This window comes from Argiope bruennichi, chromosome 10, assembly GCF_947563725.1.
Source record: "Argiope bruennichi chromosome 10, qqArgBrue1.1, whole genome shotgun sequence".
In the NCBI taxonomy this organism is placed as follows: domain Eukaryota; kingdom Metazoa; phylum Arthropoda; class Arachnida; order Araneae; family Araneidae; genus Argiope; species Argiope bruennichi.
This window is the reverse complement of record NC_079160.1, coordinates 122,044,293-122,060,905: the sequence shown is the minus strand read 5'-3', so window position 1 is coordinate 122,060,905 and position 16,613 is coordinate 122,044,293. Positions and strand designations below refer to the sequence as shown.

General features: G+C 30.0%; 1 protein-coding gene across 4 annotated transcripts in view; it reads right to left on the bottom strand.

Annotated features, from left to right (window-relative positions):
- Positions 1-16,613, bottom strand: part of LOC129989456 (uncharacterized) — a 302,200-nt gene that overhangs the window by 186,950 nt on the left and 98,637 nt on the right. For all 4 annotated transcript variants that reach the window (XM_056098002.1, XM_056098005.1, XM_056098004.1 and 1 more), the window contains exon 2: positions 3,155-3,242. In XM_056098002.1, coding sequence (XP_055953977.1) covers positions 3,155-3,242 — 88 coding nt within the window. The remainder of the gene's footprint in view (positions 1-3,154; positions 3,243-16,613) is intronic.

Here is a 16,613-nt window from a genome sequence, read left to right as displayed (position 1 = left end):
AGACGTCCCTGAATTCGAAAAACACGCAGGCATCAGTTTTTGGCATTATGTCTGTCTATCTGAGAGCCCATTCATTTAAACTTCCTTTCAGCTAGAAGGATGCAATTTGATATGTGACTTTTCTACCAAATTTGTAAATTTCTATAAACTTTTAAACGAAACCTGTTCTTAGAAAGGATGTCTGTACGTCTCTCTGAACACGACTGAAAACGATATCTACAAACTGATAAAACTTTGTACAGATGCTTAGTATTTAAAATGTATATCCAGATCATAGGTTGAACTAAATCCTTCCTAAAGTCAACTGTCTATCGTTTTATGCTTTCACATGCTTATGAATGCGATAACTTAAAATTAGAATGATATAAATAAATGAAATTCGAATTATAATTTTAGCAAAATGTACATATTGATCATATTTTCAAACAAATTTATCACTATCTGTTAGTCTATATTTTCGAATGCATTTAAACGCAGAAATTCAAAAACGCGAAAACTTCGATAAATGAGATCTGGTGTACAATTTTAGCATCTAAAATTATATCGATATCAAATTTTGATCCAAATCCGACAAGGGATTGACTCTCTGTCAATCTATACATTTCGCACGCTATAACTCAAAAATGCAACGATTTAGATAAATGAAATATATTATTGCTTTTTTTTTTTTTTTTTTTGCAAAAATAGTAGTTCTTTTGAATCAAAATGTGGATTTAAGTCAGTTGAACAAAGGGCATCCAAAGAACATATCCTGTTTCGTTTCGAAACTAAGAAGCGCTTTTAAGTAGGAATCTGTAAATAAAAATCTGAGCCTTCGTTGACTTTCTCTAGAGTCCACAATTTTATGTGGGGAGGAGGGATAATATCTTTATTAGAGAGTGTAGGAGAAAGTTTCGGGAAACCACTCTTGCAGATTTATGCTCAAAAATGAATCAGTGATGGAGTTTTTGAAATTACTTGGATCTTTGGCTTCTTTGAAACTAAATATTTGATGTGATCTTAAGGACAGAAATCGCATGGATTGGTATCTGGTAAATAGGGTGTCCAGTACCATACACCAAAGTAATGATTTTGTGATGTGTAGGGATAACTTATGTTTCACATCATCTGTTAATGCTTCGATTAGTTTTTGAAAAAGAAAAACTCACTTCCGTATAAAACGTGAATTGAAATTATTTTCACTATCTAAATATCAATTTTCAACTACTCATATATGATATTTGGTTAAATAAGATGATACAAAAAATATTTTTAAAAAAAAGTTAAGCGATATTAAGCATTTTTCCATCATGTCTTCTCATATAATATCCATTCACAGCGACATCTGGTGATAATCTGAGAAATTATTTCAATTTAAAGATGTTGAATAATTTCAAATTCACCTTATAAATTATTTAAGAAAAATGTTCTTGTGAACTTTAAACGCTTCATGGTATTATTTAGTTAAAAATGTTCACTTCAATTAAAGAATTATTGAATTGAAAAAAGAAAATTTAATAAAGTTTTTATTATCATTATTTTATTATCATTTTATTATCATCAGTGTCACATTCCATTTACAAATGTTAAGCCTTCTTTAGCGCAAAAAAAAAAATCAAAGAATATTTAATATTTAAGAAAAACTTTTCGACAAGTTATTTAGAGCATCACTTATATGATTATTCTTAAATAATTCTTCAAATCTTTTTTCATTTTACCACTGAAGTGATTTATTAGTGGCAAATCTGCTTTATCATTTTCTTTAATCTTGTCTCAAATTTTTAGTGATTTTGAGGATTTCACACAAAAGATTTCTAGGAACTATTCACAAAGTGTTGTGACAGCTAAACTTAACATATCTTACAGGTTTATTGATTTATATTCTTGAAAGTTAAAATGAAAAGTTTTGTATCCACAGGGGGATTACATATTTAATTCCCAAAATGATGATAAAGAAAATCACGGACGAATGATTTTGACATGAAATGTACCTTTAAGCTATAAACTATTTACTGATAAAATAATGCCTAAAGGATCATTTCCCTGATAAATAGAGTTGTACGATAGAATATAGTATTAAATGTTTCTAAAAGAAAATGCAGACTTATTATTTCTAGATGACGCGTGTTAATTGTTTAAATATCGCCGAATCATTTCATTTTATCAATATTTTAATAGATTCTTAAGAATAGCAAAATATTTAAATTTCTGATTCCATCGCATATGTTATCGTTGTTAATTAACGCGTTAAATAATGTAAAATAATCAATTCTGTTGGGTAACGCTTTTCGGTTAATTTTCTCTTTTTCATCTTCTTCAATGATGTTTCCTTTTCTTTGCTTCGAGGTGACTTTTAGAGATTAATTAATTGATAACATTGGCATTCACAGTTTGATATGATTAAATAATATTTAGCAAAGAAATTATATCTTAAATGCATTAAAACTGATCGGAGTACAATGAATTTAGTTGCTTTAAGCATTGATTATATAATGTAGTTATGTAGTGGATAATGAACACGCATCATCAACGATTTTATCAATACACTACACTGTAAACTAAAGTAATGCAATCACTTAACCCTCTCATTCATAAGATCAGGTAACTCAGAATTCTGGAACCCCCGAGTTTCTCCTTCAAAGACAAGAACAATCTAAATGACAGCATGTATCCTTAAGAAGTTAATATATCAAAGAGATACCTAACTTATATCTATTAAACAAATGTACACTCGGATATCCTTTGAGTAGCATCTGAAAACCTCTCTATCTTCCAAACCATCTGGGCGAGTGTCACTAACGAACAATGCAATCCAATCAAAATTACTCCTTTGCAACCATACTGTTTACAAAATTTAGGTTTATAACATATTAATAAAAAATTATGCATTTTCGTTGGCCAGCATTACACTAAGTGATATGCTGGCCTATGATATCGTGACTTGAATAAGAAGATAAATATGATGATACAATTGCAAACTGCATCACATAATTAAAACAATCTTAAATGAAATAAAAATTGATCAATAATTAACATAGGATTAAAATATGTTTAATCTTAAACAAAAAGAATAGCTGAAAAAATATTTGCGCTTGAAAGCAAAACAAGCGCCATCTGGAGCAGCCAGTCGAATCGCCAAGAGAAAGTGAATGCCAAGAGAAGAGAAAATACTCACGGACTGAGGGTGCATTTCGCACCACATCGACTTTCGTTGCTTGGTAGCCATCGTGCCACGTAAAGTTCCTCTTGTATTCCGAATTGACCTAAGAAAAAATAAAGAAGAGATAAAATTTCTGAATCAGTATTTAAAAGTGTTCAGTTCTTCATTTTGTTACAAACAAGCAAGAAAAATGAAAACACTTCTTCGTGGATATATATATATATATATATATATATATATATATATATATATATATATATATATATATATATATATATATATATATATATATATATATATATATATATATATATATATATATATATATATATATATATATATTGTTCTCATTTATATGTTAAACCTTTTTAATTAAAAAAAAATTCGAAATAGAAAAATTGCACCGTGATAGTATTTTATGCTGAATTCGCATATTTTTATTTATTCTAAAAATATTATTAATTATTGCAACGATAACATGCATACTAACTTTGTATTTAATACCATTGGAATGCTCGCTTATTTAAATGCAATAACCAAAACAAGGAAACATGTTTTCGCAAAATACACTTAAAAATAATTCTAAAAAATATTAAAATGAGAACAAATAAAAAGGCATTAGTAAAATATAAAATTTCCAATTTTCAAATGATGCAAAAATCGATTACATAATAGAACGCCTTAAGGTTATTTTAAGCTATTGAGGAAAGAAGTTTACATTTTGACTCTTTAGCAATTAAAAATTAATAAAAGTTTTGAAAATTCTTTCTTTGAGAGCATCGCCAGCAAGTAATGAACACTAAATCGATGATTCTAAGTCCTACGTCTCCCTAAATAAAGCTTTGAACTATCTTGTCGTCGTCCATACCGCACAACACACACACACACAAAAAAAAAAACATTGTAAAAATGTGAGATGTCAAATCGATGCAGTAAAAATAAGTTTAATTCTTGTTGACGCGATGTATGTGGATGAATGGCATGTATTCAATTTTGGAATCCATTGCGAAAGATACCGGAGAAAAACAAGTACAGCTTTGTTGCGGAATGAAATTTGCCATTAGATGTTAGACGATACTCGCAGCAGCTTTCATCAAAAATATGACCTTCAGTTAATTGATTTCACAGTTGTATGGTTTGTATCTGTAGAAACAACAGTAGCTAATGATCTAAAAGCCACTCATCTATACAAAGTATATTTTTAAATGTTTAAAATATACACACGCAAATATGCGAGGGTATCTTTTATTCTGTTGTTGTATTGAAAGCCTCATATAATATTATCATTCTTTATTCATGATTTATTCCTTTCTTTTTCTCACATCACTATACCAGAGATGTAATGTTACAAAAGGAAACTGAAGGGGAAATATGAATCGGAGAAAGCACTCACCTTAATCACCGTGTAAATGTTATCTGAGGTGGAGTAACAAATAAAAGAAGAGGAAACGTTAGAGGCGGAAATATGAAAGTGGAACAATACTTCCTCAGTTTAGCTGAATGAAATAAGAAAGGCACGTAAATTTATGTAGTGTTATTCAAAAAGGAGAAGTAGATTTAAACTATTTATTTGGGATGAACTATGAAATATAATGGCACATCCAATGCATTACTGGCCGTATGAAAGTTCGAAATTTTATTGCTTATATTCGGAAAATTCCGGTAAAAGCAAAACCGATATTTTCCTTTAAAGAAAATGGCAATGCCTCTAGAAAAATGGCTTTGAAGGTTGCAGCAATCAACGAGTGAATGTTTTGTTGCATTGCTATGAGTATTTCGTTGAAAATTCAACGAATTTTCGCCTCCACACAAACATATTTGCAGCTAGTGCAAAAACTTCGTAGAGGACGGTTGCGTTGCATATGTGAAAAGAAAAGCACTGTTCGTATTCATACGTCGTACGAAAATGTTGAGCAAATCCGAAATGCTTACAAACGATGCCATAGTAAATTCACAAGCAGTGAAAAGCACGAATTTCAAGAACAGTGTCAAAGCGCGAGTTTAAAACCTAAGTCTGCTCATCTTTATGATCTCCAAGATCGAAATATTACAGAAAGAAGGTTAATAATCAGGAACATGTCAATTCGCAAGTGGCGAAAAGTGTACTATAAATTCGACTTTTTTGCATAGCAAATAGAACTAGTATTTAATACATAAAATGAACTTTTCTCTATTCAGTGACGTATCATACATGTCTCTATATGTTGCCAATTGCTCCCGAATATCCGGTTCGATACTGTCCGGCTTCCGTTTTCTTTTATCATAATTAAATGAGGGAGGCAAGTAATCTATTAAGAAATTTTTCTTTTTCAAAAACTAAAAACTGTTCATTTTGACTCTTATCTTAGAGTTACCTTTTCATATCTGTGTAATCATTTAATAGTGAAATATAAAGTCAATTTGAGCCAGTTTTCTGAAGAATTAGACCTACGATTTACGTTCATGTTTTGTTTATGTTCCTTGCATTTAAGCTGGGCATTACAAAATTTATGTTAAACTGTGAACAATTTATATCCTTTAACTTACTTTTTCTCTAATAAATTCTTGAAAAGTGCAGTGCGGTATTTAAATATATAAACTACCAGTACAGAGTCTTCTATTTTGGCTCGACACATTACCGGCAACTGCTTCTATGATTCACCGGGCCGTGGCTGCGTTCACATTGACATATAAAGAGGGCTTAGTACTCAATGAGAAGTGAGAGAATGAGTATTATTTCAGTGAGTTTTGGATAAAAACTTTGTCTTCTGGTATAGGTGGGCAAATAAATGAATTCATAGAACGCCGGCCTATACGGCTATTTTGTTATCCGGCCAGTCCTTCCGCCACATTAAAGCGGATACTCAGGAGTGTACTGTACTGTAAGTTATTCTTTCTCTTTGAATTACCTTGTATATTTAATAATACAAAAAATAATCATCAAATGAGTCCTCCGTGAATACTCTGTAACACATAACTTTCTACATAGCTCCTCATTCTCTAATAAATAAGTTCATGCTAACATTATAAAATTCAAGAAAGCTTTGGCGATTTAATATTGAAATTCATTGAACATTTATACTTTCAGAGGGAAAAAATGACACTTTGTTTAGAGTATAACGTAAGAGAAAGAGATGACAGGCGGTGAAGATCTCGTGTATAGATGCCATTAGCAAAAGAAACGCAAATATAAGTTGTTTTTAAAGATATTTTTATTTAAAAGACATATTTACGCAGTTAGTTAACTCCATTTTATCTCCGAATCAGAAATCAAAGGAAAGTACTGTTTAAAGGAACCAAAAAAAAAATTCTATACGTAAAAGAAGAATTTAAAAAAAAAGAGGGAGGGGGAGACATTTTCCCGATTCCGAAATATATATTATATATAAATTTGAAAATCCAAATGCTCATAAATTAACTTTCAAAAAAAAGTAATGATAAAAAAAATACTTCTTTGCATTTTTCTTAAAACATCTTTTTCTTAATTTTTCTTATTTTTATATACATAATCCTCTTCAAAACATCTGTAGAATCTTTTTTTACTATAATAGTTACATATATTGAGCATGTTTTAAACTTGTTGTTATATATTTCTTTCAGTAATAGAATTTAAAATGTTTTCGATAAATAAACATTTTTTCCTACTTTCAACTTATATGAATGTTTAGTATTGCTTTTAAATTTATAAGCATAAAAAAATGAAACAACGCAAGTTCGATTTGTCATAAAAAATCAAAATTCTAACAAGCAAATACATTTATGCTATATTATAATGAAAATATTACATTCTTATTATATTTATTACATTTCGCATCAATTATAATCTTTATTTTGAACAAAAATTTTCATCTCCAATCTTGATGAATTTCTTTTCTTTTTTTTCTTTTTTTCGAGAATAAATTAGCTCTTGACATTGTTTATTATATATTTATTTATTTTAATTATCTTTGTTTCAAAATAGGAAACAAATATAATTAAAATAAATAATAGATATTTAGACAATTTTGGACCTAAAAAGGTAATTTTGAGTGATAATAAATATAGAGAAAAGTAAGAATCCGTTTCTTTTTTTACCGAAATTTTCCAACTGCAAATAGTGATTCTGAAAGAAAATAGACAGCTGCTTTATTCAAAGTACGGAAAATTCTACTTCCTAAAAATTTTAATTACATTAATTTATCTTATTTCAATAATTACGTAACTAAAAAGTTTAAACAATCAAGAATACATTTTCAATGTTTTAAAGTAAATAACGAGATGGGGGAAAACATAAAAAAGCTTATTTGAATATTCTTGTTCTAAATAAATAATAAACAATACAATCTTTAAAGCATTATGTGAACCATTAAACTGAAGCAAAGTAAAAAAAAAAATCACTTATTTTTTGAGTAAAATTCATCAACAAAGATCGCTTGTACTTCTAATATGAAACTGAATGTGCCCTTAACAAAAGCACGATAAGATCCATTTCCTTAAAATGGATGATACATTTCAAATGCTTGCTAATCAATAAATATTAAAAGGCCTTCTTAAAAAGTATCAGTTCTTAAAAGTACAGCCCAGTACTTTCTTTCAAGAAAAACTAATCCGCTGTTACTTAGTTTGCTACGTTTATTTATGCAGCATTAGTCTTGAAAAACATACCGAATGCAACTCGACGCTAGAAACTGAAGAGAAATCATCTACTTCAAGTGCTCACTGTAAATGTACTTCTTTTGCGAGTGCACTTCTCTAAAGGAGAAACTAGCTTTCAGGAAGAACATTTATCAGTAAAAGCTATTAAGACTGAATAACAGGTGAAAGTGACATTTTCAGCAACATTCTGGGCTATTATGGCAATTTTTCCAACTACTCGAATGATCTGGAAAAGTTATATTCTGGCTGGATCTAAAAAAATAACACTGTACATTAAGCTAATGCGTTTTAAATCCATTTCGAAGAAAAATGTGATATTTCTTATATATTTTGCAAGAATATTCTTAATACATTTTCTCGATTCATATCAAATTCTCTGTTTATTTCAAAAATTTTAATTCTGAAAGTGATATCTTTTACTTTAATAGCTTTCCTTCAAATTCCTTTAAAAATTACTTTTACTAGTAGTACTCAGAATTACTAAAATCTTTATCTTCTAAAAATTAATTTTAAGTTATTCAAAAATTAATTATTACAGCTATAGTTTCTTAATGTTACATTTTTGAATTGCTGTAAAGAAGTTTTATGAATAAAGAAGCATTCAAACATTTTTAATTAATAATTTAATTTTAAAATTATTATTATTAACTAATTAAATTATTATTTATTAATTTAATTTTAAATTTTCATTGCTTATTAATAGATATATTTCCCAATTTCTTTAAATTATTTTATTCTTATTACTTATTAATAGATTCGGTGTGACTCCGGATAAAAATTTTCTGGTACATGTTCCTAAATTTAATAACAGTTTTAATTGCAACGTATTTCGTTCAGTTTCGTTCCTTCTCTCTCAGGCGTCTGATTTATCGGCCATCTCTGTATTTTGAACCATCTGACACAAGAAAAGAGCAATTCTTGGTATTCCATTTTCCTTTTTCCATAAGAGCAATTACAAAAAATTCTTCATATCATAGTTTTAATTGTAATGACCGGAAGCATTACCCGTTTCAGGTACCCCAGATTATTAATACTCCTTAGAGAGGTGATGAAAGGTAAGTAAGATGAGGATATTCTCGGAATCTTTTGTTAGATCTTGACCTTCATCTTTATAGTTCATCTTAACTAGTTACACACATAATTTTTTTCATATAAAATTCCCAGACTTGATCAGCATGGGCCCGTTGTTTAAATGACATTGTTGATTTAAAAACGAAGCTATCCGAATCAACAGGAGAGTGCAGTGCATGAAATGCAGGTTACCACACTCAAAACTCCCACGGTAGCAACTCCTTATCATAATGCAACAATGTCACGTAACATACTCACTACCTTATCAATATTGCAGGTCACCACTGCTAACATCACGGCTCAGTGCTTCCGTTTGCTGATGCTATGATGAGCTATTCTGGATACTTTTCGATACATCTAATATTCACACGATACAATTTACACCTTGAACAACAAAAATAGATGAAGACGAATGATTAAAACTTTTGTCCGATTGAAAGAAGTCATTTTCAGCCTTTTCTGGTTCAGACGTTTTAGAAAAAGATTAACAATTGAAACAAAAAAGAATTAGTTCAATTATACATTCACTAGAAGTACCCGCACAGCGTTTCCCGTGGCATAACATCCAAGAGGAAAAATTGGCTTTAAACTTAAGTCTAGCCTCCACCCGATATGACATGGGCATGTCGCGCAATGTCAAACAAACATAAAAACATATTTAGAAATTATCAAAAATAACTACAAAGTAATTTTTATAGCAAACATTCAGATATATTTTGACTGTTTAAAAGGTACAAATATGATATGTTCATGGACAAAAAAATTCACTAAAAATATACAAAAGCTGCTTTAAAATTTAAAAATATACAAATAAGTCATTGTACACACTGTTACACACTTGTTTATGAACTCTGTATCATCTGACATGAAAATAAAATTCAGCTTGTTTCATAATATTTCTTTATAAACTATATTGACTGTTCTTCCTCTTGGTGCCAAGACAAAAAGATTTTGTTTGGGTGTAACTCCAGAAAGTGCCACATAAAGTTGTCCATGAGAAAAACATTCTTCGTTTAGATCAATTTCAGCAGTATGAAACCCTAAGTGTGGACATTCTTTCTCTGATATTCGCTAATCGAACGTTTCCTTCCTCTGCATTTTCATTATCGCGCAGCAAACGATGCATTTTGGAATTTAATGTGCTCCGGTTAAGGTTGGATTTCCTGTTTTGGGGAATAATGAGTTTTGAATCGCTGTTTAAAATCAGACGTAAATTAAAAAAATGTATCGCATATGCATACCACAGCTCTGCTATTTGCGCATGTGCAGTTTGAGGTTTTCGCACATGCGCGTATAAGGACAAAGCACAGATACTGCTGTGTTACGCATGCGCGAATCGTAGTAGGAAAATAATTAAAATCGTAATTATGAAACTTCTTTTTTTATTTTGATATGACTTCAATATATTAAAACCTTCCTCAAGAAATTCTCTACAAAATGGTCCAAATATCTCCGCATGCGCAATTGTTATTTAATACTTCTTAAAACTATAACAAAATATATGATATCTACTACTATGCGCAATTTTTAATCCACTACAGCTGGGAGTATAATTAGGATTGGGAAAAATGTTTAAATCACATTAGGACTTAAATTTTGGAATTTAATGTGCTCCGGTTAAGGTTGGATTTCCTGTTTTGGGGAATAATGAGTTTTGTTTGTTTGTTTGTTTGTTTGAATGAGAGGGATTTAGGGATTTTTAGCTACAAAGGCTGTCATCCCAGCGTTCAACAATATCTTCAATCAATAAATGTCAAAAAACGAGTTTTGAATCGCTGTTTAAAATCAGACGTAAATAAAAAAATGTATCGCATATGCATACCACAGCTCTGCTATTTGTGCATGTGCAGTTTGAGGTTTTCGCACATGCGCGTATAAGGACAAAGCACAGATACTGCTGTGTTACGCATGCGCGAATCGTAGTAGGAAAATAATTAAAATCGTAATTATGAAACTCCTTTTTTTATTTTGATATGACTTCAATATATTAAAACCTTCCTAAATAAATTCTCTACAAAATGGTACAAATATCTCCAAAATTAGTTAAGTATTTCTCGACTTTTTTCTTTTTCAAACATACAGACACTTTCAGGAGATTTCATTTTATACAATGTATAGATTCAAGATTAATTACTTAACCTTTTGAGAAACAGTGAAAAGCACCGAATGATATTTTAGCAAAAAAGTTCTTGGAGCCAAAAATTATTAGAGATAACCACAGGTAATAAGAAACTTGTTATCTTTTTAAAGTAAAAAAAATCTTATATGAAATGAAAAAATCAAGCACTTAACTCTAATGTAAATAAAATCTTAAAAGACTTACACGAGGAGTTGAAAGAAGCATGCAATTACCCAAGTGCTGAACATTATATAATAAAATTTATAGAGAACTCTTGACTAAAAGCGAGTCATCTAAAATAATGGATTTCTGTACAAAAAAAAAAAAAATGCAGAGCAGAATCCAAGATAGAATGAAGGATCAAGATCAGAAATGAAAGAATCTTGCCATTAAGAAATCCATTGATTATTCATGTATTGAAATGATGAATATGAAAAAATTACTAGTTTTGAATTTTAAATGGGCCTTATTGTCATATTATTCTGTCCAGAATTCATTTGCCCTTAATGTATTACTTTTAGAACTCTAATATTTTATTGAATATTATATTTTTTAAGCTCTGCACTGTCATATATGCCCTCACATTTCATTCCATTAAAGAAGTGAAACTGTCCATCAAGTTCCATTCGAAAACAATTTAATATGGCCTTTTATAATCTTGTTTAGAAGAATTTTTAATAATGGATTCAATTCAAGAAATGACAGAGTCACATGATAATAAGGATAATTTCAATTGTTTTTTTACTTATGAATTTTTTATGTTGGTTCTCAATGCAGTTAGTTCCATTACAAGAAAAACAGATTTACAAATATCTGTAATGGATAACAGATTGATCCCTGGGTTTGACGATAAACTACGCTATCATATAGATACTTGGTGATGAATTTGGTGACTTTAGCAAACAAAATAGAAGATTTCAGAATTTAAGAAATTTTAGTGATAGATTCTTTTAGACGTGATTTATGAATATATTTCTAGAACCTTCTTTATAAAGCAATAAAAAATCGTGAAATCGAACTGGAGTTTAATTAAGTTGAGCTCAAATTAGAGAGTTCAATATTCAATCGATTTCCAATTCTCGGATACAAGTATTGATGAAGCATTGAGTCGTTTGCTGAATAGCCAAGTGTATAATCGCGCTAGTAGTGTGTCGGCAGTAAATCTCAGTTTACTCAAGTAGAAAGTGAAGAATAACAGACGTTTAGAGAAATGTGAATAGTTGTGTAGAAATCTCTCTTCCTGCTGTGTTCTATCTGAGAGCTTTGGGCTGTTATGGTTTTTTATTATCAATTAGCTACTTGTGTGCTGCTAATAAGTGTAGTTCTTATATACATTTGGCTGTATATTCTTGTCTGTTCTATGAGTTGAATAAATATCGTTCCTCGTTATTAAGCCTGTTGAATTGTTTCGCCGTTCACCCACATCACATCGAACCAATTTACTTTGCTGGATTTCCATTAATTTTGTGAAATTTTTCCATAACACTTTTGCTCCCATTCTTTGCTATTTCACAAATAACGGAGACATCATATTGCTTTTCTATCTACAAACTGTACGATAGATTTGGAAATTAAATTGGCTCATATAGCGAAAATATGAATTTGATTTCAGAAAGAAAATCGCGCAGGGGATGAATTCGTTCCGTACCAAAGATTGGAATCCAAATCCAAACCAGAAAAAAAATACAAATTATCAGAATAATTAATTAGAAGCATAGCGTGTGATTGATGAATCTCAGAACCGAGAAGAAATTCCTTTTTTATGATTTCAATTCAAAGAAAAGAATTTAAAATTTTTCTCAACAGTTCCATTTCAACTGACAGGTTGAAAGTCAATTTCTTATCTTTCGACTGCATCACTATTTTCATTCAGACGAATAATAAAAATAAGATATAAATGGATATTATTATAATCAATAAATTATTGAATGAACTTAACAATTTCAACATAAAATGTGTAATGTGCTTATATGAACTCTATGATGCGTATTATAAACAAAAACAGAACTTGAAACTACGCTTTAATTTGAAATTTGAAATTTATTTTTCCTTGTGAGGATAAGTGACAGATCGATAATAAAGAAATAGGCTTTCATGCTTTTATTGCCAAAACACTGAAGGTCATACTTTTAAATAAAAGGAACTTAGTTTATTCAAGATTCATTGTATTGATAAAAATGTCATATCATAATTGCTACATTGTCTATTTCATCAAATATGCATGATGCTGAAAACATATTTTTATCCTTCTTACCATAATTAGTAAATTGATTTCTTTTGTAATGGAAACTATTACTAGTATTGGCTTGCCAACTGAGTACACGTACACCAAATTAAAGCAAATTCACGACATTCTAACATGAACTTGGAGAACGTTTAAGGAATTCTGGAGTAATCGATACACCATGTCATCGATTTAACTTTCGCGTCTACCAAGAAAGATTTGGGTGAGAAGGTGGGGGGGGGGACTGCTGTTCTTGGAATTCCTTTCTTAAAAGATGTACAAAATGAAGAAAAGTATTTCCAAGTCTATTCTTTTGAATAAAATTTCAGAATTTTTTTAGTCGCAAAGAGGATTTTGGTCGACTGTCGTGAAAGGCGTTATTGATCCGGTCTCCGTGGATACTGGAACACTTTTGGTTACATTCCAATAACTATTTTTCCTTTTCCTAACCCTGCAGCCCCTACTGCGAGAGACAGCGTGTCTGGAGATGAACGCCCAAGGACGGACGAATAACGAAGCACAAAAGCGCTGAAAAGGTGCCTTTTCTCCCGGACAAAAAAAGAAGTGAAATGAATGTGCTGGAGGCGTGAAAAGCATGCTAGAACCTTTCCAAAGCGGCTCGCTCTCTCTCTTATGCTGGTACATTTTTCAATGTTTTGCTTGGAAATTCATGCATATGATTCATGTACATTCTTCGTTTATATCTAAACTTTTCAAAAAAAGACCGAGTTTCAATTTATCCCCACTTGTAGACTAAGGGTCTACTCATTAGCGAAACAAGTAAAATATGAAATAAATTAGTAATGTTATAATAAAGCTTTATTCAAAAACAGACTGCATTATGTGGTGGGATCAAATGGTTGAAAACATTCCAATAAGGAGAACAGAAACAATTAAAGATATAACTAGGAATTAAGTGAACCGTTTCACTTTGTTATCATTTCAATGTGATTGAATATCAAAATGATTACTATATAAAAAAATTGAAATCTTCTATCACAAATTTCATGATATCATGTGAGAACATTATTTTTTTAAGTCACGTGGTATCAACCCGACAGAAAAACATCACGTTCTCTCATGACTCGTATTTCAGAATCACCAACATTTAGAAAAGCGATGGTTTTTGACCATCTCAAAATCAATCGAGATCTAAATTTTTTCTCTCGAGGCCAGAATTTTTTTTTTTTTCGTGAAAAACCAATTTAAACCGATTTTTTTTTTTTTAGAAAACGATACTTTTTTTCCATCTCAAAATCGTCTTAATCGTCAATAAACTTAAGCTAGATTTTTTTTGCGCGAAAATCCGGTTTAAATCAGTTTGAAATGATCACTTGACTATTGCATTGCGCAATCGTCAACTTTTAAAAAAGCGATGGTCCCCCCCCCCTTATTTCAAAACTTTTTGAGCTCCAAATGTTTTTTGGCAGCTAGAAAAATAGAAAATGGAAGTTTTAATAAATTTATATTATTCCCGCTTTCTTCTCTGTGCTTCTTCAAGTCGATAACTTCTTAATTATATTTGTCTTCAATGTTCTTTCATCCTCCAAAAACTTTGTTTTTAAATTATGAAGGATTCGAGAGCAAGGAAGCCTTTCATGTCATCATTTTTCTATGAGAATTCTAGCTGAATTCAACCAACTCGCATGTAAGCAATCTAAAAATAATTAAAATAAAAATACGTCGATAGTCGCAGATGAAAAGCATGCTATTTGAAAATAAAAATGAATTTAAATGCAGAATGTATATTTAAAAAAAATATTAGCTATTTGAAACATACCTTCAAAGGCTACGTGAACGAGTGAAATGGGTTTCCTCAAAAATTTCTCGCATACTTATAAGGATTATTTCATATCCTTATAAGGATTATTTCATATCCTTATAAGGATTTATTTCAAAATTTAATACATATCTCTACTTTAGAGGATTAAACTGAGCCACACTTGATTCGCCAAAGCTGTTTTTTTTCTAATTATCTCATTTATATTCATACAAAAGTATGAGGACAGACAGTCAACAGCTTGATGAGTTTAGTTCTAATTTTAATTTGGATCTACATTTTAAATGCTAAATCTGTATACTAAATTTTTTCTATCTAGAACTTTACATTGTTGTTGTTGTTGAATTCAATTTAACTCGATAAAGAGACAAACCTCCTGCAAATGTATCTCATTAAAAGATTTGAAGATATATCTTCGAATATGAAAATTTGAAGACATATCTTCAAATTTGGTACAGAGACAACGTATCGAATTTCATCAACCTAGTTGAAGCCGTTTTCGTGTTATCATATTCACAGACAGACAGACTTCCAAAACAGTGTTTTTCGAACACAAAGAGATCTGAAGCGAGGAGATTTGTCATATTCTTGGGATCAAATATTTGGTTTATTATAATAATTTTCCTTTTTATATATCTTATAAACGAAAGTAAAAATGTGAATATCCGTTTTCAGTTTATTCACAAAATTTTGTCCGTTGATACTTCTGTGAGGCTCTAGATGAAATCACAAAAGGAATGGAAACGAAATGTAAGAAAACTTTGATAATTTCTCCAGGAAAAAAAAAAACTCTAATGATGATGTTTTTAAGATTCTATAGAAAACTTATTAAATAAATGTTTTAATCTTTTCAATTATTTCCTAAGATTTTTCAATCTGCTTTTATTATATAGCTTTTATACTGCAAAAACGAATTCAGCGAAATATACATTAATACATTTTTCGTTATAAAATTGTGTATTATAAATTGAAGTATTGTATAAAACTGTAAAGTTGTATAGTTAGAAAGAATTGTATAAAGTTGTTTATGTTGTAAAATTTAAAAAAATTCTGTAAGTAAAATATAATGCTGTAGCTAGAGTTTTTAAAGTATATTAAACAATAGATGGAAATTAAACAGCCATCACCTTATAACTGATACATCATAAATACTAGCTTAGTAAGTTTGTATTCCTTCGATGTAGCAACTTTGCGTAGAACTTGTTTTTAACCGTGTGAAAATCGAAGAATATGCTTGTAACTGTAGTTTGCTTATGGTACAAATGGTAAGATCTGTTGCTTCAAGAATCTCTGAAATAGCTGAATAGCAACACGTGACTTATTGTTTTACCTTGCAGATGCTTGTAATTTTTCTGACATATTTAAGCCGTTATTTTGATTTCCTTCCCTTTATTCTGTCACTTTGTGTCATCCTCTACCGAATAGTTTTTAAAAGAAGTTATCTGAAAGTGATATCTGAATCATCAGAGGATTTGATATATTTAAGTATTCTTCGATTTTCACATCAAGCATGTTGTACACAGCACTAGTGAAAAACATCGAAAAAGTACAAGCGTTTCAATGATGTCATTCGGTTGTAACTAGATGATCTTCACAAATAAACCTCCAACCTTAAATTTTCAATTATTTAGAATTAATTTCAATAATTAAATTTTCAATTATTTGC